Raw genomic sequence first — 22,131 nt, 5'->3', positions numbered from 1 at the left:
TAAATCTGCACCACATGGTATGTCACAGCAATATCAAGTATAGCCAATACTGGATGACAGCAAGGCTAAGTTGGACTTTCAGCAACTAGACAAGTGTGAAATAACAAACAGCAAACCCACTCTGTATTTTTTATTCATTGAGGCCATGTAAGTAACTTGCATCATTTGGAGTTATTGCTTCGTTGACTTCTTGAAATAATGTACTGAGGTTGGAGAAAATTAAAAAAAAAAAAAAAAAAAAAAAAAAAAAAACATTTTAAGTGTCTTTTTTTTTTTAATCCTAGTTGTGAATAGTTGGTATCAAGAGATTTTCTGTCATGGTGAAAGATACAAAATGAATTGCGTGTTTAGATTTGTGCAGGTATAGTGACTGCAGGCAGCCAAAGCAAAAAAACAAACAAAAAAAACAACTGACAATGTCTTCAATAGCTCACGCAGCAAAACTAAGTTCATCTACACCACAACATCAAACGTTGTGCTCTATAACACATCAGAATTAAAAAGAGTGATCAGAATGTGTGATGTTTTTTGTTGTTTCCCACATTTCATTTGATTTAAAAAGACAACAATAAATTTAATGTCTCAACAACTAGACAACTATCTTGATAACTATCTTAAGAAAACTCAGGGCATGACTCGCATCAGATTTGGCAAACAAAAATAAACCAAACACACCCAAACAACAATGTATAAAAATAAATAATAATAATAATAATAATAATAATAATAATAATAATAATAATAATAATAATAATAATAATAACAATAATAATAATAATAATAATAAATAGCAAGCACACTTTTGGTCAAATGTGCTTTCTCTCTTAATTTAATTAATTTCAATTCTATTCAAAGAACTTTATTCCTTGGCAAAGCAAGAGACACTTACAGTAAGTAATCTTTTGTCACGTCACGCCGCTGCTGACCTACACGGTCTTCTTCTTTCGCTATTTCCCTTTACGAAACATGCCAAAAAATATGCAGCAGCGCCCCCTGCAGTCTTACAATGCGACGACCGTCAGCTTTCTTTGTAACGTAGGAAGTCACAGAACCCCCGAGCTGCCACTGACACGCGATTTTATAACGTAGAAATGGCTTCGAATAATGGTTCTGTTGGGAAATGGGAAGTCGTGAAAAAAGGCAAGAAAAGCAGCAATTCGACCGGAACCAAGAATTCAGCTGACAAGAAGAGCGGCGGCGGGGGGAGAAAAGCTCTGAGCGAATCGAACCTGCCAACCAGACGTAAGTGACCATGGCCCAGTAGAGTTCTGCTAGCGAGCGACACCGCCTCCTCAGCCCCCCCAGCACGAGTTTAAATTACATCCGGAGCGAAGCGTCTTGTCCGCTTTACAAACCCTGACCGATTTTTAAAGTGGGAATTCTCATGTGGGAAGCCTCATGATAGTGATAAAATTCGATGACAACATAACTCATCCAATTTATCCAGCTAGCTGCGTAGCATCGCGGTAACGCTACTTTTTGAAGCTGCCCCGCGGTTTGGCAGCTCGTATTCTTTCCTCTGCGTCACCGTATCCTCTAAAAATAAAATAAAATAAAGAAAGTATTTTATTTATGTCAAATAACGGTCTTGACATGTTTTTCCTCAACTCACAAACGGCTTTGAGGAAAAATGCTAGTTAGCATAGTAGCACCTTAGAAGCAGTGTGTCAACATGAGCAACGTCATCGCTAAGGAGCTACATCTACGTTCACTGTTTCAGCGACTTTTTTTTTTTTTTTTTTTTTGTCTCAACTCTTCCTTGCCGATTTAAATCGCAACTCGTGGTGCAGTTACCGCAGAGTTGGCAAAGTGTTATGGAAAGCTGGGCTGCGTCGCAATGTGTTCTTTAATCACCACGGAGAATGCACAGCTGTCAGCGTTCTGAGTGGTCACTCGTTGCGCTCGTCGATGAGATTTCCATCGGTTCATCACACGTCGACGAGCACTGCAATGCACTACGTTGACTTTTTTTTGGACTTTCAACCTAATTGTAGATTATAAACGTAACACGTGATCTAAATAGAGGTAGGTCAGATAGCGCAAAGTTGTGGGACAGTTTTGTGGATGGCAACTACGCTGTCTTTGACTTGCTTGAATAACACGAGAGCGCTCCAAAGTAAAGCAAGAAGGTCTCAGTCACCCTTTGTTTATTGGGCTGCGTCACAAGTCAGAATCCATCAAATCGCAAGCTACCAAAACTATGGCCTAGGGATGAGTTTGTTTCTTTTTAAATAAAATATTATCATTGTTGTTGACAATTTCAGGTTTTTTTATTTGAGTGTCAACCGACGAGCGCATTTACAAAAAGGGTACATTTGTATACATGGGCAATGACACATTTTTCTACTTCTTATCAGCCAAAATACGATCCTTAAAAATATTTACACATTTAAAGTAGATTAGTTTTAAGCACGTAAATAACCGCTAAAACATATTTAGCGGTTATATATATATATATACACACTGACACTCAAAGGTTTGGACACACCTTCTCATGCATTTTATTTAATATCTTCATACCTTTCTACACTGTAGATATATACTGAAGATATCAAATATATGAGCAATATATGTAATTATGCAGCAAATAAAAACATGTTAAATAGCTCTAAATTTGGCTCTTTTTTTTTTTTTTTAAGAATTTAAATACAAAACATATTTGAGGTATCTGACAATTTTATTGTTCCCTACATAATTCCATGTGCGGTCATATGATGCCTCCAGTGAGAAACTGCAATGTCAATTGTCATGAGAATGAAAGAAAAGGGTGAGTCCAACCTTTTGACTGGTAGTGTGTGTAGGTGATGTGCATTGTAATGAGGATCAGTATTTTCTGATATATTGTGTATTTTCTGAAAGAAAGTGAGCCTTCTTCTCATACATCAAACTGCGTCATCACTTCAAACTGTCCGTCTCTTTAAATCTCTTGCTCCGATTGGCCCTGTCTTTACTGCCGAATCATTCCGACCACCCGCTTGTGGAATCTCCCTCTGGGCTGAACTGCGGTTAGTAGCCTCATGACATATGACAACAGGCGCTCTTCTTTACCCCCCGCCCCACCAGACTCGTTTCTCCTTCTTTTTTAGCAGTTACTGAAGTGAGAGGTTTTTTTTTCTTGTGACATGTGCTTCCTCTCCCAATGAGAGAGTGCTGGATTTCTTAAAGTTCCCTGATACAAAATACTACAATCATTTTAGAGAAAATCAAAACCTGGTAGCTTGGACCTTCTTTTTTTTTTTTTTGCTCTTGCCTCCAAAAACTGCCAGAAACATTCCTATAGTTTCATCTCTTCTGTTTTATCTCAAAATGAAAGTGTCCAAAAGTCTTCCAAGTGTTGCCAGGTGATCAAACCGGCTGCCTCGCTTCACTCGTGTCATTCTTTATCGTCTTCTTTATCGTCTTCTTTATCGTTTCACTGTCTCTTGTTTTACTTTTTCTCTCTATTGGTTGTCAACACTTGGCAATAAAATCTGTTTTGATTTTCATCCTGTAGTGACCGGGAGAACTCGTGCTGCTCCTAGAGCTGATACTTCACTCCGCCATGTGACCAGTGGTGGCAGCGGCGCTTCTTTAAATTCAATAACAATCGGCTTTATTTTACACATCTTCGTTCTGGGATATTAAAGTTCCAGTTACTTAAAAAAAAACAAAAACAAAAAACTTTAGTTTTAAGAAAGACAAAGCAGCTTGCATACTTTGCAGCGATGACACTCGCACACATACACACACATAGAGCCCTGGAGGATGAGTACAGTCCTAGCTAAACATTTGCTGCTCTCAACTCTTTACAATCAGAAGAAACTGGTCTTGTCTGATCAGTATTGTAATAAGAAATGTCGCAGGCTGCAGGCAGTGATGAGCACCGACCCTGTGGTGAAACCCTCCAGTGCGTCACACCTGCGTTCTCCCAGGACCCCATTTAGATTTGGTTACAGTCAGCAGCAACACGTTGAGCTGAAAGACAACTGGTGACCTCTGTCAACGCTGATTCAAGATATATCTCTGCACACGCACACACACACACACACACACACACACACACACACACACACACACACACACACACACACACACACACACACAGAGGTAGTTTGTCACCCTCTGAGACCCCAAATTTCGGTCACTGAGATGAACTTGTGTCAGTGTGATATAATCACCTCTGTCGTAAAAACTAACTCAAGTTTCTTCTCAACGCCATTTCTCAAAGAACTCTATTTGCAGAGTAGTGTGTGAACAGCTGTAGCAGCTCCTTATGTAAGACGCAGAGGGAGGGTTGACGATATGAATGTGAGAGGAAGGAGGCGGGGGGGGAGAGGAGGGAGGGAGGGGTCTGGGACGGGACTGCCAGAGTTCCGCAGATGGGACGGCTTGTAGCGACGGAGTGGACGAGGCCGTGCTGACCATTGATCTGCCCCCCCCGGCCCCTCTCCCCCTCAGCGCCCCTGAAGATGTCCGAGTCGCGGTTCGAGGGCTTCGAGAAGATGACGAAGAAACAGAACAAGGAGCAGGTCCCTCCGCCGGCCGAGACGGAGAGCAAGAAGCCCTCGTCGAGCAAACCTCCCAAGAAAGCCAATAACAGCAATACAGTCAGCCAGCCCACCCGCAAGAACCTGGAGGAAGCCTTCAAAGCTGTGAGTGAAGCAGCAGCAGCTGTCAAAACGTTGATATTCCGAAAGAAATGTCATGTATTACAATCTTTTTGCAGCTTTGAATATTAGAATCTCTTTTTTCTTGAACTGTTTCGGAGGGTGACTTTTCAGGCCAAAGCTGATCATCACTTTTCTTTTGCTGCCGAGGAGGCGCTTGCTTGTTCAGCTTGTTCGGAAAAGAACTCTGTTGGTTTCAAAGGTCCGCACTGTGCAACGTTTGATCTGCCGGTGTATTCGGACGATGCGATGTCTGCAAAACCGCCAGTGTTGGCTCCACCCACCGACTGCATCATTAGTTGCGTTCCCATTACCCCTAGAATTGCGCAAAACCTAAGTATTGCAATAATAAAACTGGAAATGGAAACGCCTACGTTTCGAGACACCTCTCAAATATGGCTAACAGGTTTTTGATGCTCTCGTCAGGTTGTTTTCACAGACGTATAGATATAGAGGAATATTGCAAAAGTGTAATGGGAACACTTTTTTCAAATGAAAATGATTTTTTTGTTTGTTTGTTTGTTTGTTTTTTTTACAAATAATCAAAGCAAAAAATATAACAAGTATTCTTGACAACAAACAAATGTAGGACGAGATTTTACGAGAATTACAACTCGTGCACCTTACACCATTCAATGGAAACTGCAAATTGCAGTTGTACTTTGTCGAAATTTTAGAACGGGAAGTAAATGAACAGGAAGCCTCCTTCATTAACTGAGTGCTAAATGTCCTATCTTCTGGAGAGGTACTCATTATTTGGGTGGAAAATTGATTTGAGGTTTCTCCGCTTAAGCTAAAAAATAAAAAAAAGGATCTTAAAAAACCTCGTTTGGTATACTATGGGACCTTTAAAAAGAACAGTACAGTACTGTAATGCATCCTAGCATCCAACCGTCACATGGTGCCGTGCTGCTGTATCTTCATTTCTCAGTTTGTTGACTCTGATTTGTTTGTTTTGTTCTTTTTTTCGTAGCTGGACGTCGCCGATCTGAAGCAGCAGTTGGCCCGCAGCCAGACCATGTTCCCAGAAAACCCCTCCGTGTGGGTGAAAGACCTGGCAGGATACCTCAACCTCAACCTGACGGCCCCGGACACCGAGCCCACGCTCAGCAGCTACTCCCACGGTCTGTGGAACCCCGCGACCGCGACCTGCTTCTGAAAGCGAGATGTCCTCTCATTTCGTGTTCTTCTCATGTCCAGATTACCCATACTGCCTTGCGGGAAAGGAGCTCAGGGGCGTCATCAAGGGCCTGATCGGACGCTGCGCTGACGTGCTGCCGGATTTGTTCGACCACTGTATCTACACGATGCTCAGGGAGCTGGACAGACAGACGGGTACGGCTGCTCTGCTGGCCACATGCAGGGCCTGGGAGCCGCTAAACTGCTCGCTCTGGCTGAGAGAGTGCGCGTCGTGTTGGTTAGCCTGTTGAGGGTGATCTACTGAGATCGCATGCTGGCAATTGCGCATGCGATCTCAGTTGGGGGAAAAAAGTGGGCAAGACCGCCAAATTAAAATCACAATGCGGCCGCTCCGCTTTCAGCCGGAGAGAATATGGGACAATGGAGTGACTGACGTGACCATCAGCATCCCAATAGCATCCCGATAGCATAGCGATAGCGATAGCGTTAGCGACGTCACTGGCAGGAGGGATATAAATCATTATTTAAGAGGAAAAAATCCAACAAAAAACGTTTAATTGTGGGAAATATTTACTAGGGCTGTCAGTCGATTAAACATTTTAATGGCGATTAATCGCATAGTATCCTGAGTTAACTTGCGATTAATTGCACATTTTTTTACCCTGCTCTATATGTAACAATAATAATTCCTTTGTGGAAATATTATATTTTTATGTTCATTGGAACATTCCAAAACGATTACATACTTAAACTGTCCAGATATTCTCTATAAAAAAAATTTATTGTCAAGCCTTGATCACGCTGATTCCGCTAGATAATTAGAATTGACCACACGGTGTTCTCTCTCTTCCCAGGAGAACCTCTGCACGGCTACAGAGTTTGCGTTCAGGCCATCCTGCAGGACAAACCCAAAATCGCCACACAGAACTTGCCAACGGTGAGTCAGTGAGCGTGAAGGGAAGCTGCTCACCTGTTTCCTCGCTTTTAGCGACACAGCCGCTTCGGGGAACCCACAGTGACTCCAGTGTTCTCCTTCCCCTCCGCTGTAGTATCTGGAGCTGCTCCGATCCGTTCAGAACCGCCCGGTCAAGTGCTTGACCATCATGTGGGCCCTGGGCCAGGCGGGATTCTACGACCTCAGCCAAGGACTTCGAGGTAACGGAGCGTCTCGCCAAACCAAAGTGAAAAAACGCATTCGCCGAGCGCCATGTCCAGTGCCACGCTGAGAAGCAGGCGTCAGTACGGGGCCACTGCTCTTCTAAAATTCAACTTTATCCAACCTTGTGAAGTCACTCTTGAGAATTATTGAGAACAAATTAACGATCCGTATAGATCCGTTTCATTAATAATGATGTATTACTAAAAGATATCTGAGAAAATGTGTTATTTCAGGAGAGTGCAGCTAACTGGTTGCTCTTCATATGACTCAGTAGCCATGAGGACTCAGTAGCCATGAGGACTCAGTAGCCATGAAGACGGACTCAGTAGCCATGAAGTAGCTCTCAGGTTGTGAAAGGTTGGTGGCTGATTTGGAGAGCCAGACTGTTGATGCCTGAAGCACAGAAAGCCTCTCTGCTGCGGCTTAAGCTCGTGCACGCTCACAAAGCCGTTCAGAAAACAATCGGTTCTGCAGCACTGGGCGCTCTGTAATAAAATCCCAGTCACGACAACAGAAACGACCAATCAGATCAACAATGGCAGCAGCCTGAGCCTCTTGTTGTCACGTCATGAGACTTGGAGAAAGCTTGAGATGATTGTTGAGTCCAATATGCTCCTCCAGGCTCTTCTTTAAGATCATTATCATTATTATTATTATTATTATTATTAGAACTCCTGGCTCCAGGTTGTTGATCATAATACTGTGAACTACTCCAAGTTTACACAACATAGTATTTATAGGTCATATTATTAAACTACAGGAAAGAGCTATTGAAATAATAAATAAAGTTTCTTATCGTGAAACCACATATGAATTATTTAGAGCAGGGCTGGGCAGACTTTTTGACCGGCGGGCCACAATGGGTTCTATAATTTGACAGAGGAGCCTGTAAATATGTATGAGGAATATGTAGAAAACATATCATGTAGCTTTAATGTCTATTGGAAATGAACAAAAACAAAGTTACAACAAAATCAGTGTCTTTGAAGCCCCACATTATTCAGCTCTTTATTGAAATATGTCTTAAAACAATGGAAAAATGGATGAAATCCAGCAATTTCATGACTTACTTACTATTAGTGTCACTTCTTCAAGTTTCAGCGGGCCAGATTAAAGAGCATAACGGGCCGCATATGGCCCCCGGGCCGTAGTTTGCCCATGCCTTTAGAGTCGTGAAAAATTCATAGATATAGTGCATCCTAAACATTGCTGGAATTGAAATATTATTTCAGCTCCTGTATAAAGGTTTTCCCACCTGGATTCAACATTTTTTATAATGAAGGAGGGTTGAGTGTCTTTGGAATAAGTAATTAAATACAGTTATGTTTAATGTTGGTGAGTTCAACTGTGGACTGGGCTTAGTGATGAATTTAAAATGATCTCTGTTGAAATTTAAAAAAAAAATCGAAATGCAAAATGATAGAGAATTCCAATGAAAAATAATTGAAATGTGATGGGATCAAGAAGAAGAATTTAAAGTACTTTTTTTTCTTCCTGGTGTTATTTAGATATTGTATGTTGTAACCGAAACAAAGCATTCATTCATTCATCCAAGCATGATTATTACAAAACTGCCTGGACGCTTCGGGCTGCAATGCTACTGGTACATTGACTGCTGGTACATTGACTGCTGGAACTGGAGGTTCTTCCCTCGCGGCTGAAACAAGTCCTTTCTGTGCGTTTCAGTGTGGTTGGGCATCATGCTGCCTGTGCTGGGATTCAAGTCCTTGTCCTCTTACGCCATTGCATATCTGGAAAGGCTTCTCCTGTAAGTCCCCTCTTGATTTCATATACAATGCAAATGTGAAATGATATGAAATATGCACATTCATTCTCTCAGTGTTTCTCTAAATATTCACGACAAACGTAGCTGCATATTTCAAACTTTATATGCAAATTATACTCATCTCCCTCCCCCCCCCCCCCAAAAAAAAATATATATATATTATATTTATTTTTTTTAATTTTTATTTATTTTTTTTTTCCCTCCAGGCTTCACGCAAACCTGACGAAGGGATTTGGCATCATGGGCCCAAAAGAATTCTTTCCGTTGCTGGATTTTGCCTTCATGCCCAAGAACGCCCTTTCGTCAAGGTAGGTGCAAGCTAAATGCAGCCGTGTGCATCAACACACTGTGCGCCCACAAAGGGGAACGGCCGTCACATGCTTCTGCCATTGGCTTTGGACTCGTGTAAGTGTGGACGGGAACGACTCTGGGTTGGAAGCAGCGATTGCACACTGCAAGCTTATGAAACTGACTTTGGACTGTGAGAACAACACCGTTTGACACTTTTTCTTTCTGGTACTCATGTAAACGATGGGGAAAGGCCTCATATGTCAATACACGTATCACACCATGATGTAGAGGGGCTCAGTGAGAATGTTAGAAACTTTATTTATTTGTGGAATTTTCATTTCTCTCTGTTCTCTTTCTTGTTTGGTGTCCAGTCTGCAGGAGCAGCTGAGGCGTCTCTACCCTCGGCTGAAGGCGCTGGCCTTCGGCGCCAAGCCCGAGAGCACGCTGCACACGTACCTGCCGTCCTTCCTGTCGCGGGCCACGCCCAACTGTCCTGACGACATGAAGAGAGAGGTAGCGCCGCCGCGCCGCTGCTCGCTGGAGCCCCGAGGCCTTCAACACACAAATCTGATTGTCATTGGGTCCCTCCCTCTCACTCCCTCTCACTCCCTCTCACTCCCTGGTGTTTTCCAGTTGCTCAGCAGTATGACACAGTGCCTGTGCGTGGACGTGCAGAGTCTGGGCGTGTGGAGGCAGCTGTACACCAAACACCTGTCACAGTCCAGGTGAGTCGGCCAGCTGAACGAATAATGGTGCAATATAGTGACATGCATATGGATATTTTTTATCAATATATCGATCGCTTATCAGAGTAAAATTTTGTATCGATAATTTTAAGAAAATATTGATATATGTATTTATTTTTGATCATTGACATTTTAAGTTATACTTATTTATTATTTATATTTATTACTTTAAAGTTTGTAAAATTTTGGTATCTGATTTTTTTTGATTGACATTTATGTTTATTTATAATTAATCTTTTTTAATTTATAGCACTTTATACTTAATGATTTAAATTTTCTGTCACTAAACGTTTTCTTTAACTGTTTTTCATTTTTTTGTAAGAAATATATTAACGGTCACTTGTGCTTTGTGATTTTAAGTTGTTTAAGAAAAAATTACAAACCAAAAAGTGTATTCATAACAATATCGATATCGCGAATATCGACCCGAAAAAATATTGATTATCGTATCGAATTTGAAAACTCTGTTATCGCCCCCTCACTACTACAGTGAAGTAATAAGTAATAGTAAAGTAATGACAAGGACATATATTAATATACACTGCCTTCCAAAAGTTTAGGGTCACTGACTGATTTCTGCACTGAACTCTAGTGTTACGAGTACTGTTGTAGTACTGTGGTACTGTATTGACTGTCTCCTATTTAGTGTCATCGTCTGCCGGTTTCACTCTTCATTTTCTGTCTCCTGTGTCCCTGCTCTTATAGACTACGACCCTTGAGTCCTTTTTGTGCGTTCTGAATGGTTTTTAACATGACCAGTTTTTTATTGCGATATTTAGGTTTTGCGCAATTCTAGGGGTCGTGGAAATGCAGCAAGTGACCCCAAACTTTTTTTTTTTTTAACCTTGTGTCAGTCATTCATTCCAAAGTGTTGCCTTTTTTTCAAACTCCCCAGTCTGCTGCTGAACCACTTGCTGAAGTCCTGGAATGTCCTGCCACCAAAGGTACGAGTTGCGCCGCTCACCAGTCAAAGTGCCCCTCGGCGGCGGCGCTCGCTCTTCGTCCTCGTGGTTTGACGCTCGGGCTTCGTCCCGTCTCTCTGCCCTCAGCTGCGGAAGAACCTGGAGGAAACCATCCAGTCTTTCAAAGTGACCAACGAGGAGATGAGAGACACGGTGGAGACTCCGGACCTGCAGGAGTGCAATAACCTCTGCCAGGTGAGGACCGCTCCAGTGGGTGATGGGATTCTGACACTGAGACGGGTGTGAGTCCGGTGAGCTTAGGATCAGTTGTGACGGGCCAAAGGCACTCAGTCTTGCTTTGAAGAAAAAAAAAAAAAAAAAAAAAGACCATTTAAGGCTAATGGTCATAAAACTGCTGAGTCGTCTCTTCTTAATTTGAACAAATATAAAGAAAAGTGCTCGTCTAAAAATAGACATAGCTATCGGTTTCGAATCGCGCTCCAGTTCATATATGCAAAAAAAAAAAAAAAAAAAAGGCTCTTCTAACAGTTTCGTTCACTCGTTCGTATCTGTGGTGTCATTTCTGAGCAATTTAAAAAACAAAATGAATTAAAAAAAATTCCCTGTGTCCAGAATCTTCAGGTAAAAATGCGCGGCCGCGGGTTCCCCTGGACCAAACTGCTGATGGTGCTGCTGGTGTTCGCCGCCGGCTTCGTCGCTCATGACGTCAGATCCCACGGCTCCTTCGAAGGTCGGTTGTCGTCACCGGGAGCGCAACACACATTCTGATCGCTTCTATGAAGACTTTGACCGTCCCGTCCCGTCCCCCTCTTTGCCTTTCCCCCCCCCCCACCCTCAGGTTCGGCCACAGCCAGGCATCTTCACAGCTCGGGGGTGTTGGGTGTTTGTCAGCAGGCCTGGGGCAAAATAACCGTGTACACCAAACAGGGGTTCAGGTACGAGCGGCGAAAACTCTCGGTTGTTGAAGTCGCAATCAAATTCAGCTTTGCTGCTCAAATCTACGGTGGTGGGAAAAAGTTTTTGGACACCCTATGAATGTTATAGTAGTGTATTGTGTTAAAAAAAAAATTCAATCTTGAGTTTCCAAGTGTAGTGTATTCCAGTGCAGTCACCAACCCATTTACCCAGGTGCTGCACGTGCACTGTTACCATCCCATCCAGCTCAGAACTGCGTGATGAAAGACATCCACAGTACAAGACTGCAAGAATGTATTTTATTATTTTGTCATATCAGCAATAAACAACAAAATAATTAAATTTGTTTGTGTGCAACTCACGCACCTTTTAAAAAGAATCCCTGGCAAATATTACATGACAACAATTGGGATTGTGCGAAACTTTAGGGCCGTGACCCTAATTGGACTCTAATCTTTATTTCTCTGCCTCAGAAAAACTACAACAGAAAATAAAAGCAGACTAGATTCTGGTGCTGTAACATCCCGGATCAGCAGCGCTCCCATGTTAACGCCACAACACTGTCTGCGTAACCCCTGCAGCTGGCTGGAGACCAACACGCCCTACTATTACTCGGAGTGCGTCAGAGTGGTGGGGCCGCTGCTGGAGCAGAGCCGCGACAAGCTGAAGACGGCCGCCATCTACGTCGCGGAAAACACCACGCACTTCATCCTCTGGGCCAAAGAGAAGACGCCGCAGGCCGTGGAATGGGTGAGGCCTGGTCCAAAGTGGTCCTGGGAAACTGTGGCGTAAAGTGTTCTCGCCCTTTGACCTCCACCTCCCCCCCCGTGTCCGTCCCTGCCGCCCAGGTGTACGCCAACACTCCAGACAGCGTCTTCCAGGCGCTGGCGTACCTGAGGGAGCTGCTCCTCTTCCTCCATCACAACTACGTCGTCCCAGCGCTGGCGTACGTGTCGGAGCTGCTGCAGAGAGCGTGGCTCCACCTGCAGGACTCCTGCAAGTCAGTACCGTAGGCGTCCGCCCGACCCAACACTTCTCTGGTTCTAAGACTTTTGTTCGGAGCAACCCTGAGTAGCGACGATAAAGGTCAAGCGTGTAATATTTGGAGATTTTGAGAAGAAACGGCGACATCAAGTGGTTAGGCTTTAGATCGCAGTCCACTTTCGCCCACCCTCCCTCCCCTGAGCTTGCCAGTGAGCTACGGTGGCCTGCGAACCCAAACCTGGTTACCTGGTTCGCCTTCTTCTTCGTTGGTTTATTTGAGGACGCAAGCGCTCATCCTAAATACAAAACACGCTGTCAGGCCAGCTGGATTGTCCACACCAGGCTTCCTTAGAAATATGGTGGTGCAAGATGGCAGCTAACTGGGAGCAAGACCCTTGAGCTGTGTATATTCTTATATAGAAATATGAACCCTTAGGGTAGGAAAACCAAATTATCACTGCTAATGTGCTTTTTTTTTTTTTAATCCGTGGAATTGAATCTCTGAGGCTGACAAAGGCTTCTCTCTCTCTCTCTCTGTCTCTCTCTCTCTTGTCTTTCTCTCTCTCTCGTCTCTCTCTCTCTCTCTCTCTCTCTTGTCTTTCTCTCTCGTCTCTCTCTCTCTCTCTCTCTCTCTCTCTACCTCTCTCACTCTCTCTCCCTCCCTCCCCGTGCAGCGGCGAGGTGTCTGTGTCGTGTCTGCGGGGCCACGCCGTCTCCTTCAGCAACTCCACGTGGCAGCTGCTCCAACACACCACCTCGGCCATCAAGACCTGGGCTCAGGAACTGCTGACGCGAGCGTAGTGACGCGGCGCCGCCCACCACCACCACCACCACCACTTCCCCCCCCCTCGCAGCACCGTACAGCAGCGCACGTGAAGTAACACACGCCACACTCTCCGACCCAATGCAAAGCAACACTTTTGGACACTTTTTGGGTCGGACGAACTCTGTCTGAAAAAAAAAAAAAAAAAAAAAAAAAAAGTCTCTCGCGTTGGCAAAATTTTTTGGAACCCGTTTCCAGTTAGATTGATGTCCTTTTTTCTACAGAACCTTTTTGTCACTGCTGGATGCAGAACCCCCTGCCCCCACCTCTTCTGTCTTTCTGCCCTTGAGTTTTGTACTCGGCAAATTTCGAACGTTACTTTGACCTTCAGGTTGGAACAATGGTGTAATTTTCTTGGTAGGTTTGTAGGTGATTTATAAAATGTTTTTATTTAAAGATTATTAAAGAGAGAGAGAGAGAGAGAGAGAGTGTGTGTGTGTGTGTCTAATGTGAAAACCTGGAAAATGCAGGGAAACGACCAAAACAACATTTCCAGACTGGTTTTCAGATGTCTGTGTCCTCCTGTGTGTCAAGTCGACTCTGACGATGAATTAAACCCCCACCTCTCCCCCGCAGAGCAACGACAACATTCTTACCAGCGCCTAGTCAATGGAACGTTATGGTGGACATGAAAGTGATTAATGTAAAATGATTTATAATAAAGACTTCAAACTCATTTGTTGATTTTGTGTAGTATGTCAGTCTAACTGTAAATTATTATCAAGGTAAGCCATTGGCTGCATATCTGTTCTAACATCCTTTCATTCATTGGAAATGGACATTACTGTTGGCTGGGAAGGCGAGCTAATAATTGAAAATGGACTGAAATTCTTTATTTCCTCCGAAACGTCACAGAAAGGGGGTTTTAAGTATTCCTTAGTAGGGACAGAGCCACAGTCATAGACTAGCTCTGGAGCAGTGCAGCTCATTGGATGTTGATTTTTCCATTGTCACACATGTTGAGGCAAAATGTTGAAATGTTTGAAAGTTTAACAAAATAAGAGAGAGAGAGAATGAGAATGAGTTTAGCGTGAGACGGAGTGGTACTAGGCAAACACTCAGCATGTCCGAAAAAGGAAAAATCAACAGTGTTGTTTTTTCGGGGACAAAGAAAATTGCAAAAAATACTTTAAAAACCTTGAAACTCATCAACATGACCATCACATGATAGTTTAGCATGAGACGAAGTGGCAGAATGAAAAAATCTTGACACGTCTGAAAATTGAAAAATCGTTTTTCCTTGGCAAAAATTCTTTTTAAAAAATCGCTCAAAGAAGCTTGAAACTGACCAAAATGACCATTATATGAAAGTTTAGCATGAGACTAAGTGGTACCAGGCAACATGGTACAGCCGCCGTCCATGTGGAGTGCGCTTGTTCGTTTGGGAGGGCAAGAGTACACAAGTACATTGATGTCCTGGACAAAAACCTTTTCCAGAGCGTTCACGACCTCAGAGTGGGACAGCGGTTCCCCTTCCAACGAGACAATGATCCCAAGCACACGGCTAAAACCACGAAGGAGTGGTTTCAGAACAACTCTGTGAATGTTCTTTAAGTGCCCGGCCAGCCGCTGATGGACCATGTGATATTTCAGCGTTTATTTTGTAATAAATCTGCAAACATTTCTACAACTCTGTGTTTTTCTGACAATATCGGGTGCTGTGTGCGCTTCAATGAGGAAAAAAATTCATTAATTAATTGATTTTAGCAAACGGCTGCAATATGACAGAATGAAAAATTTACGGGGGTCTGAACACTTTCCGAACCCACTGTACAATTGTCGATGCTGTTCATTTTTCAACGTTGCCTTGTACCACTCCGGCTCATGCTAGACTTATCATAGCACGGCCATTTTGGTGAGTTTCAGGCAGTATAGAGTATTGGAATGAGATACCTGAAATGCTGTCAAGTTGAAAAAAAGTTGAAAAAACAAGGGACACCCGTTTCACAGCAAACAAAAATAGACAAGGGAAAAAAATCTTTTCAGTACTATCTGATTTTATTCATTTTTATTTGATTTTCCATGTTCCTACTATAATGTATCAGTAGCAATCCAGTTCCCGGAGCATTTAAATTCACAATTAAGACTAAGTAACGAAGGCCACTGGTACTGTCGTAACTTAAAAATAAAGCACAACGTTATTTACACTATAAATTGCAGATGATTCGGCAATTAAATCTACTTTAGCCATCGTCGGTTTGTCATGGTGTCAGCCGAATCTACAGGCTGAGTTCAGTCTTAGCTCGAAGCTCAGCGTAAGGCCAGCTAGCTGGTCTTGGCATTACAGACTCGAGATCTGATTGGCTGTCACAACTGATTCTGGTCTGTTCATTTACAGCGGATAGGAGCCTGCAATGTCAATTTTGAAGGCTTGAGGCAGAATTCATAGAACATGACAACACAAGCTCGCTGGAACATGATTGGCTAAAAACGCTTCTATAATATACAATATATAGATATTATATAATGTGAAAAAACAGGCAATGGAGAATAACTTTATGATCATGTTTATGGGAAAATGCACTTTTCTAAGTATGTTTAGGCCAGCAGAGAAGGCCTTGCTTGGCCTGATGGCCCCCCACCAGGGGGATTACTGGATCTTTGATGTGTTATTATGTGTTCTATGTTTGGTGCTGAAACCATCATCTGCAGGTTTCAAACCAGTGCTGACCGCAGAGTCTCCAGTTTATAGTCCCTGCTGTTGACAAGATCCCTCAGCAACTCCACTGCCGAGTCCTGCAGGTCGTTGTCACTCAGGTCCAGCTCTCTGAGGTGGGAGGGGTTGGACTTCAGAGCTGAGGCCAGCAAATCACAGCTGGTGTCTGACAAACCGCATCCCCTCAATCTGAATAAAGTGTGCATTAGAAAGATTTTAATCAGTTAAAAATGCTTTTTCTTCATTCATGCTGTTTTAAAGATGCAGTGTGTAAAATTTGTCGGGGTTTGTTGGTGGCCACTTAATATACTAGCGTCAATCTATTTGTGTAAGGGTATCAATACTGTCAAATAGAGAGCTTAGGTTAAACTTCCATTAGAGCGGTTCTTTTATATAAACATACGGAGGCAAGGGGGTGGGACAACCACTGAAATGCAGTGAAATCTTTTCCGTATTCTTGATCATAAATACTGACCTGACTTAAGTGGTTGAACCTACATTTACACTTGACCTTTTGCTAAGTCCCCCCATGGTTATTGTTGCTATTACTAGCTTCATTCACACCATGTCAACCTGGATTTATCAGCGATTTTGGTGAAAGATATTAGGAAGTAAATCATCTCCATTTTCTGGGAAACTAGACAGGAAGGAAGGTAACACCCAATTGTGTGGCGGAGTAAAGTGAACCAGGTGTTCATACAGATGGCTAGCGCTAGCGCAGACTGGCCAGTGATGGTAGCCAGATGCTAAGAGTGTCAGGGAAAAAACGTTCATACGTTCACGAACGTTTCATACATTACAAACACAAAAAATGAGCGTCTGCAAATTGAATTTCCAACACAACTGAAGTGAAAAAACAAGACCGATAGAAGTTCTAGACTGAAGAAGGTGAACTGACCTCAGAGTCTCCAGTTTACAATCTGCAATCTGCAGAAAATCACTCAGCAGCTTCACTCCTGAATCCTGCAGCTGGTTGTAACCCAGGTCCAGCTCTCTGAGGTGGGAGGGGTTGGACTTCAGAGCTGAGAGCAGCCAATCACAGCTGACTTCTGACAAACTGCAGTGACCCAATCTGAATAAAGAATAATAATAACAGAGAATCCATGTCATAACTGTCATATTAAGAGTCAGTCATTTATCCCTGTGTTGATGATCCAGATGTGCAGCTGTAAATGAGACGGAGTAATCAATATCTGGGTCAAAGTGTTCACACTGAGCAGGTTTACACACCAGTTGTCACAACTCACAACAACTAGACAAAATCTTGTTAGTCTGTTTTGGATTTTTATATGCTGTCCACCAGTAGGAACCAGGAACTGACCTGAGGACTGCCAGTCTGCAGTTTGGACTCTCCAGTCCAACACAGAGCTGCTTCACTGCTGAATCCTTCAGGTTGTTCCCACTCAGGTTCAGGTGTGTGAGGTGGGAGGGGCTGGACTTCAGAGCTGAGGCCACAATTTCAAAGTGCTGATTTGAGAGTCGACTGAAAGAAAATCTGCAATGAGGGAGACAACAGTGTGAGGTTGGCATCGACATCTGAGACTCCGCTGACTGTGAAACTGATTCGAGGCTCAACCTCAGTCGATCGGCTGCCTCCATCGTCACAAGGTTCAAAACTACAAACTGCCAACAACAAAATTGCAAAATTGTGCCGCTTCACGCACAAGTGTGACACAGTAGATTGGCAGATTCTGTTCAACGTACCTTTGGAAATATAGCACAGCCTTCCTGCAGTTCCTCACAGCTGGAATCAGCCTCAACTGTCCCTCCTGTGTCGTGTTGTACTTCTCAAGGTCCAACTCATCCAGAACCTCCTCTGACATCTGCAGCATGTGGGCCAGAGCCGAGCACTGGATGTCTGAGAGTTCCTTCTCTGATCTCTTCTCTGACTTGAGGAACTCTTGGACCTCCTGATGCACTGACTGATCCTTCACCTCCAGCAGACAGTGGAAGATGTTGATGCTTCTGTCAGGAGAGACATCTTCAGTGTTCAACTCCTTCAGGTTGTTGATGACCTTCTGCAAGGTTCCTGGATGGTTGTCAGTGAGACCCAGCAGGCCTCCTAAGAGTCTCTGGTTGGATTCCAGACTGAGTCCATGGAGAAAGCGAACAAACAAGTCCAGGTGACCGTTTGGACTCTGCAGGGATTTCTCCATCATCCTCCTAAGAAACTCGTCCAGAGATTCTCCAGATCGAACATCACCTGCCGTCTTCCTCATGGTGTGACAGTGGAAGCTGTACACTGCAGCCAGAAACTCTTGAACGCTCAGATGAACGAAGCAGTAGACGTTTTTCTGGAAGATCACACACTCTCTTCTGAAGACTTCTGGAAAAACTCCTGAGTGCACAGAGGCCTCAGTCACACTGAGACCACACTTCTCCAGGTCTTCACCGTAGAACATGATGTTTCCACTCTCCAGATGTTCAGATGCCAGCTGGCCCAGCTTCAGAAGAACCTCCCTGTCAGCCTTGGTCAGCTCCTGTGGACCTCCTCCATACTTGTGCTGCTTCCTCTTGGTCTGGACCAGCAGGAAGTGTGAGTACATGTCAGTCAGGGTCTTGGGCAGCTCTCCTCTCTGCTCTGAGCTCAACATGCTCTCCAGAACTGTGGCAGTGATCCAGCAGAAGACCGGGATCTGACACATGACGTGGAGGCTCCTGGAGGCCTTGATGTGGGAGATGATCCTGCTGGACACATCTTCTCCATCTCTGAACCTCCTCCTGAAATACTCCTCCTTCTGGTCATCGGTGAAGCCTCGTACTTCTGTCAGCCTGTCCACACATGATGGAGGGATCTGATTGGCTGCTGCAGGTCTGGAAGTTATCCACAGCAGAGCCGAGGGAAGCAGATCTCCTCTGATCAGGTTTGTTAGCAGGACTCTGACTGACTTCTTCTGAGTGACGTCAGTCACCACCTTGTTGTCCTCAAAGTCCAGAGCCAGTCTGCTTTCATCCAGGCCGTCCAAGATGAAGAGAAGTTTGCAGACCTCCAGCTGCTCTTCTGTGAGCTTCTCTAACGTTGGATGGAAAACATGGAGCAGCTCCAGAAGACTGTAGTGCTGCTCTTTGACCAAGTTAAGCTCCCTGAATGAGAGAGGAAGCACCAGATGAATGTCCTGGTTCTCCAGGCCCTGGGCCCAGTCCAGAGTGAACTTCTGCACTGAGAAGGTTTTTCCAACCCCAGCGACGCCGTTGGTCAGCACCACTCTGACTCTGAGTCCCTGCTGCTCAGGTGAGGCTTCAAAGATCTGGCTGCACCTGATTGGACGATCGTGGAGGCTCTTCCTGGTCTTCTTGGTCTCCAGCTGCCTGACCTCATGCTGGCTTTTGACCTCCTCACCCACTCCCTCAGTGATGTAGAGGTCAGTGTAGATGTTGTTGAGGAGGATTCCACTTCCTGCTTCATTGGTTCCTTCAGTCACATGTTCACATCTCCTTTCCAGACTGATCTTATGCTGCTTCTGCAGATCATCAAGCACTGAATAAAGGAGAAAAGGTTGGAGAAGAAAACATCGGTGTGACAATGTGAGCATTGTGTTCCGTTCACAACTTCAAGTGTTTCCAGACCCTCCGTGTTTGATCTATTTACCATCAGGCAGGTGATACAGGACAATCAAATCAAGAACAAACAGATTAACAATGACAGTCATTATCCAACAGCAGCAATAACCAACCTCAATGCCACAAAAATGATCTCTAACACAACATCTAATCACAGTAACGGGATCATGCAATGGCAGAGTGAACGGCTGTTTGTTTGTTTGTTTTTATTGTATTTATGAGTGCAGTATTTGTGTTGCTTATGTACTTATGTTTCTTCTAGCGTATGTTTCTTCTTCTGCTGCTGCTGCTTCACCTGTGTGATTGTCTGACTGTTTGCTGTAAATGTCCCTCAGTGAATCTTCTCACTGGAGGTTCTGACATGAGTGAGAGGCGAAGGAAGGTGCAGGAGGACAGTCTTACTGGGAGCAGTCTGGATGTGACTGGCAGTCTCCGGTCCTGCTCCACACTGAGGACATGAGGACCCTGCTGATGGAGCAGACTGGTCCAAGTTTGAGCTGCTGCACCGTCTGGACAACTGGTGTTGGCAGACGGTCCGCACTGGATCAGCCAGGACGTCCCCACGCTGCTGCCGCTGCTGCTGCTGCTCCTCACAACCATCACCACTCCTCTTCTTCCTCCTGTGGAAACACTTTGGCTTTAAATCTGATCAGCTCATCAGTTATTTATTTATTTATTTTTTATCTTTTTGTTTATCTAATTTCTATTTTATGTCTTTTACCATGAACTTTGGCGCTAGTTATGGCGACACGCAGCAGCAGTGTATGAGATGCCGGTTTGTTTGGATGTGTTTTTCCTAACTTTTTCGGCCACTTGTGGAAGACAATGGCAACAGCGCATCAGCTCCGTTTGGGGGGGGGGGGGGGTCATTCTCTTCATTTTATCGAAAATAAAGCTCCTCCAAAAATGTTATATTCTTTATTTCAGTTAAATGTTTTTGGACATGTCATCATTGTCAATCCATCATTCCATGTTAGGGTTATACTACACCACCTCAGGAAGCTCTTCATTCCATTTCAGAAAATTCTGATGTGGCATTTCAAAAATAAAGCTGAATTTGATTTTCTGTTTAATAATCCTTATTTATTTCATTTCATATTAATGTTTTTGGAAGTGGAAGGATGAGCTGACAATTAAGAATTCTCCAGGAGTTGAATATTATTTCGTCCTTGCTCCCATAGGTCTTGAAACAAGTGATTGATTAATCTGTCCGTTCTATTCATTGTTGTTTTCTGTGCTGTATGCTGTTGTTACTTGTGATTGTGGTTGATTGTTTTGGTTTTATTGTTTTAGTTTACTGCTGTACGGCTGTAACGATTTCCCCTTGGAGATAATAAAGGATCTTTGAACCTTTATTCTTAATTATTGCTGCTGCTGTGTCAATACTAATGGTCTGTAATTTTGCAACTTTAACACAATTCTAACGCATTGCACTGCACAGTGAGTGTAATAATATATCTGACTCTGGCCTATTTGTCACACACACGTACTCACACACACGTACACACACACACACACAGACACACACACACACACACACACACACACACACACACAGTAAATTAGTTCAAGTTTCCTTACTTTGCGACAGACGCTCCAGGTTCTTTGTTGAAGTTGTCTCGAAGCCCTTTGGACCGGTGACTCTTCAGAGACACACAGCTGGGGCCCGGAGGCCCTGCTGCTTCGCCCTGCTCTTCCTCCACACGAACACTCATCGGGGAACGTTACCGTGAACTCGGAAGGAACACTCCTCGAGTTCCACGAGGGACTGTGAGAACTAGAGGAAACGGTCACGGAGTTACCAGCACACAATCAATGGAGAAGATTGCTTGGGCCGACATCAGATTTAATGTGTTATTCAGTCAGGACTCACCGGCTGCTCCTCTCCCGCTGCCGTGGCCTCAAAATGGGAGTCCCACTCACAAACCCTTTCAGTTTCAGTTTCGAGTGTGTGTGTGTTTGAGTCCCTTCTCTGCGGACCAAAACCAGCGGGGGGTCTGAATATAAAAATCTAAAAAAAAAATATATATAAAAATCTGAATATAAACACCCCGACAAATGCTGCTCAGATTGAAGCCACGGGTGTCTGCCATCTCCTGGTGTGACGTGGTAACTACTTTTAGTACCATATTTGCCGCTATGGCCTGTTTTAATTCAGCAATGACGCTTGCGGCAATTTTGCGACCATGGCGCCTAAAGGGTTAAGACAGACAGACCAAACATTTTTCCATTATACTTTCAAATACAAGTTATATAATACACATTTTTGTGAAACTGCCAAATGTCTGTGAAGTTGTTTCGATTAACAGCTCACTGACACCAACCAAAGGATCTCTTAATTCATTTGGACAGAATTTAAATGTTGAAGCAGCTGTCTAACCTAAAAAAAAATAAATAAAAATCCACATTTTACTTCATTCGTCAAGGCCAACCGAGTCATGCAGGTCTCAGATTCAAACCCATCCAGGCGTGAATGTGTTTGAACCCGAGGTGTCTTGTTT

The 22,131-nt window shown here is 43.8% G+C and overlaps 2 protein-coding genes across 2 annotated transcripts; one reads left to right on the top strand and one right to left on the bottom strand.

The window, feature by feature from the left end:
* The first annotated feature begins 1,005 nt into the window (after positions 1 to 1,005).
* Positions 1,006 to 14,089, top strand: tmem214 (transmembrane protein 214). Its single transcript, XM_076037659.1, has 17 exons — positions 1,006 to 1,242; positions 4,438 to 4,631; positions 5,620 to 5,770; positions 5,847 to 5,981; positions 6,641 to 6,723; positions 6,836 to 6,941; positions 8,632 to 8,713; positions 8,938 to 9,039; positions 9,394 to 9,535; positions 9,656 to 9,747; positions 10,664 to 10,712; positions 10,818 to 10,925; positions 11,304 to 11,421; positions 11,530 to 11,626; positions 12,188 to 12,356; positions 12,455 to 12,606; positions 13,265 to 14,089. Exons 1-17 carry the CDS (start codon positions 1,092 to 1,094, stop codon positions 13,389 to 13,391), a joined length of 2,058 nt encoding a protein of 685 aa, XP_075893774.1. The 5' UTR covers positions 1,006 to 1,091; the 3' UTR covers positions 13,392 to 14,089.
* Positions 14,090 to 15,405: 1,316 nt separating this feature from the next.
* On the bottom strand, positions 15,406 to 21,371 carry LOC142896145 (NLR family CARD domain-containing protein 3-like). The gene is made up of 6 exons (XM_076037642.1): positions 21,212 to 21,371; positions 20,033 to 20,250; positions 17,774 to 19,547; positions 17,391 to 17,564; positions 16,968 to 17,141; positions 15,406 to 16,258 (listed from the first exon to the last, which is right to left on the bottom strand). The coding sequence occupies exons 1-6, from the start codon at positions 21,343 to 21,345 to the stop codon at positions 16,069 to 16,071; spliced, it is 2,664 nt and encodes an 887-aa protein (XP_075893757.1). The 5' UTR covers positions 21,346 to 21,371; the 3' UTR covers positions 15,406 to 16,068.
* Between the last annotated feature and the right edge of the window lie 760 nt (positions 21,372 to 22,131).

This window comes from Nelusetta ayraudi, unplaced genomic scaffold, assembly GCF_046127955.1.
Source record: "Nelusetta ayraudi isolate G7.1 ecotype Tasmania unplaced genomic scaffold, CSIRO-AGI_Nayr_v1 ptg000052l, whole genome shotgun sequence".
NCBI lineage: Eukaryota > Metazoa > Chordata > Actinopteri > Tetraodontiformes > Monacanthidae > Nelusetta > Nelusetta ayraudi.
Note: the sequence above shows the minus strand (reverse complement) of the source record. Positions and strands in the feature narration are given on the sequence as shown.

Bases quoted from the DNA above. Each gene is read 5' to 3' on its own strand.
- LOC142896145 (XM_076037642.1), bottom strand. From the start codon at position 21,345: ATGAGTGTTCGTGTGGAGGAAGAGCAGGGCGAAGCAGCAGGGCCTCCG. The intron at 20,251-21,211 runs GTAAGGAAACTT...GTGTTTCCACAG, and splicing joins CCTGGAGCGTCTGTCGCAAA to GAGGAAGAAGAGGAGTGGTG. The intron at 17,142-17,390 runs GTCAGTTCCTGG...TTCTTTATTCAG, and splicing joins TGCAGACTGGCAGTCCTCAG to ATTGGGTCACTGCAGTTTGT.
- tmem214 (XM_076037659.1), top strand. From the start codon at position 1,092: ATGGCTTCGAATAATGGTTCTGTTGGGAAATGGGAAGTCGTGAAAAAA. The intron at 4,632-5,619 runs GTGAGTGAAGCA...TTTTTTTCGTAG, and splicing joins TGGAGGAAGCCTTCAAAGCT to CTGGACGTCGCCGATCTGAA. The intron at 5,771-5,846 runs GTCTGTGGAACC...TCTCATGTCCAG, and splicing joins GCTCAGCAGCTACTCCCACG to ATTACCCATACTGCCTTGCG.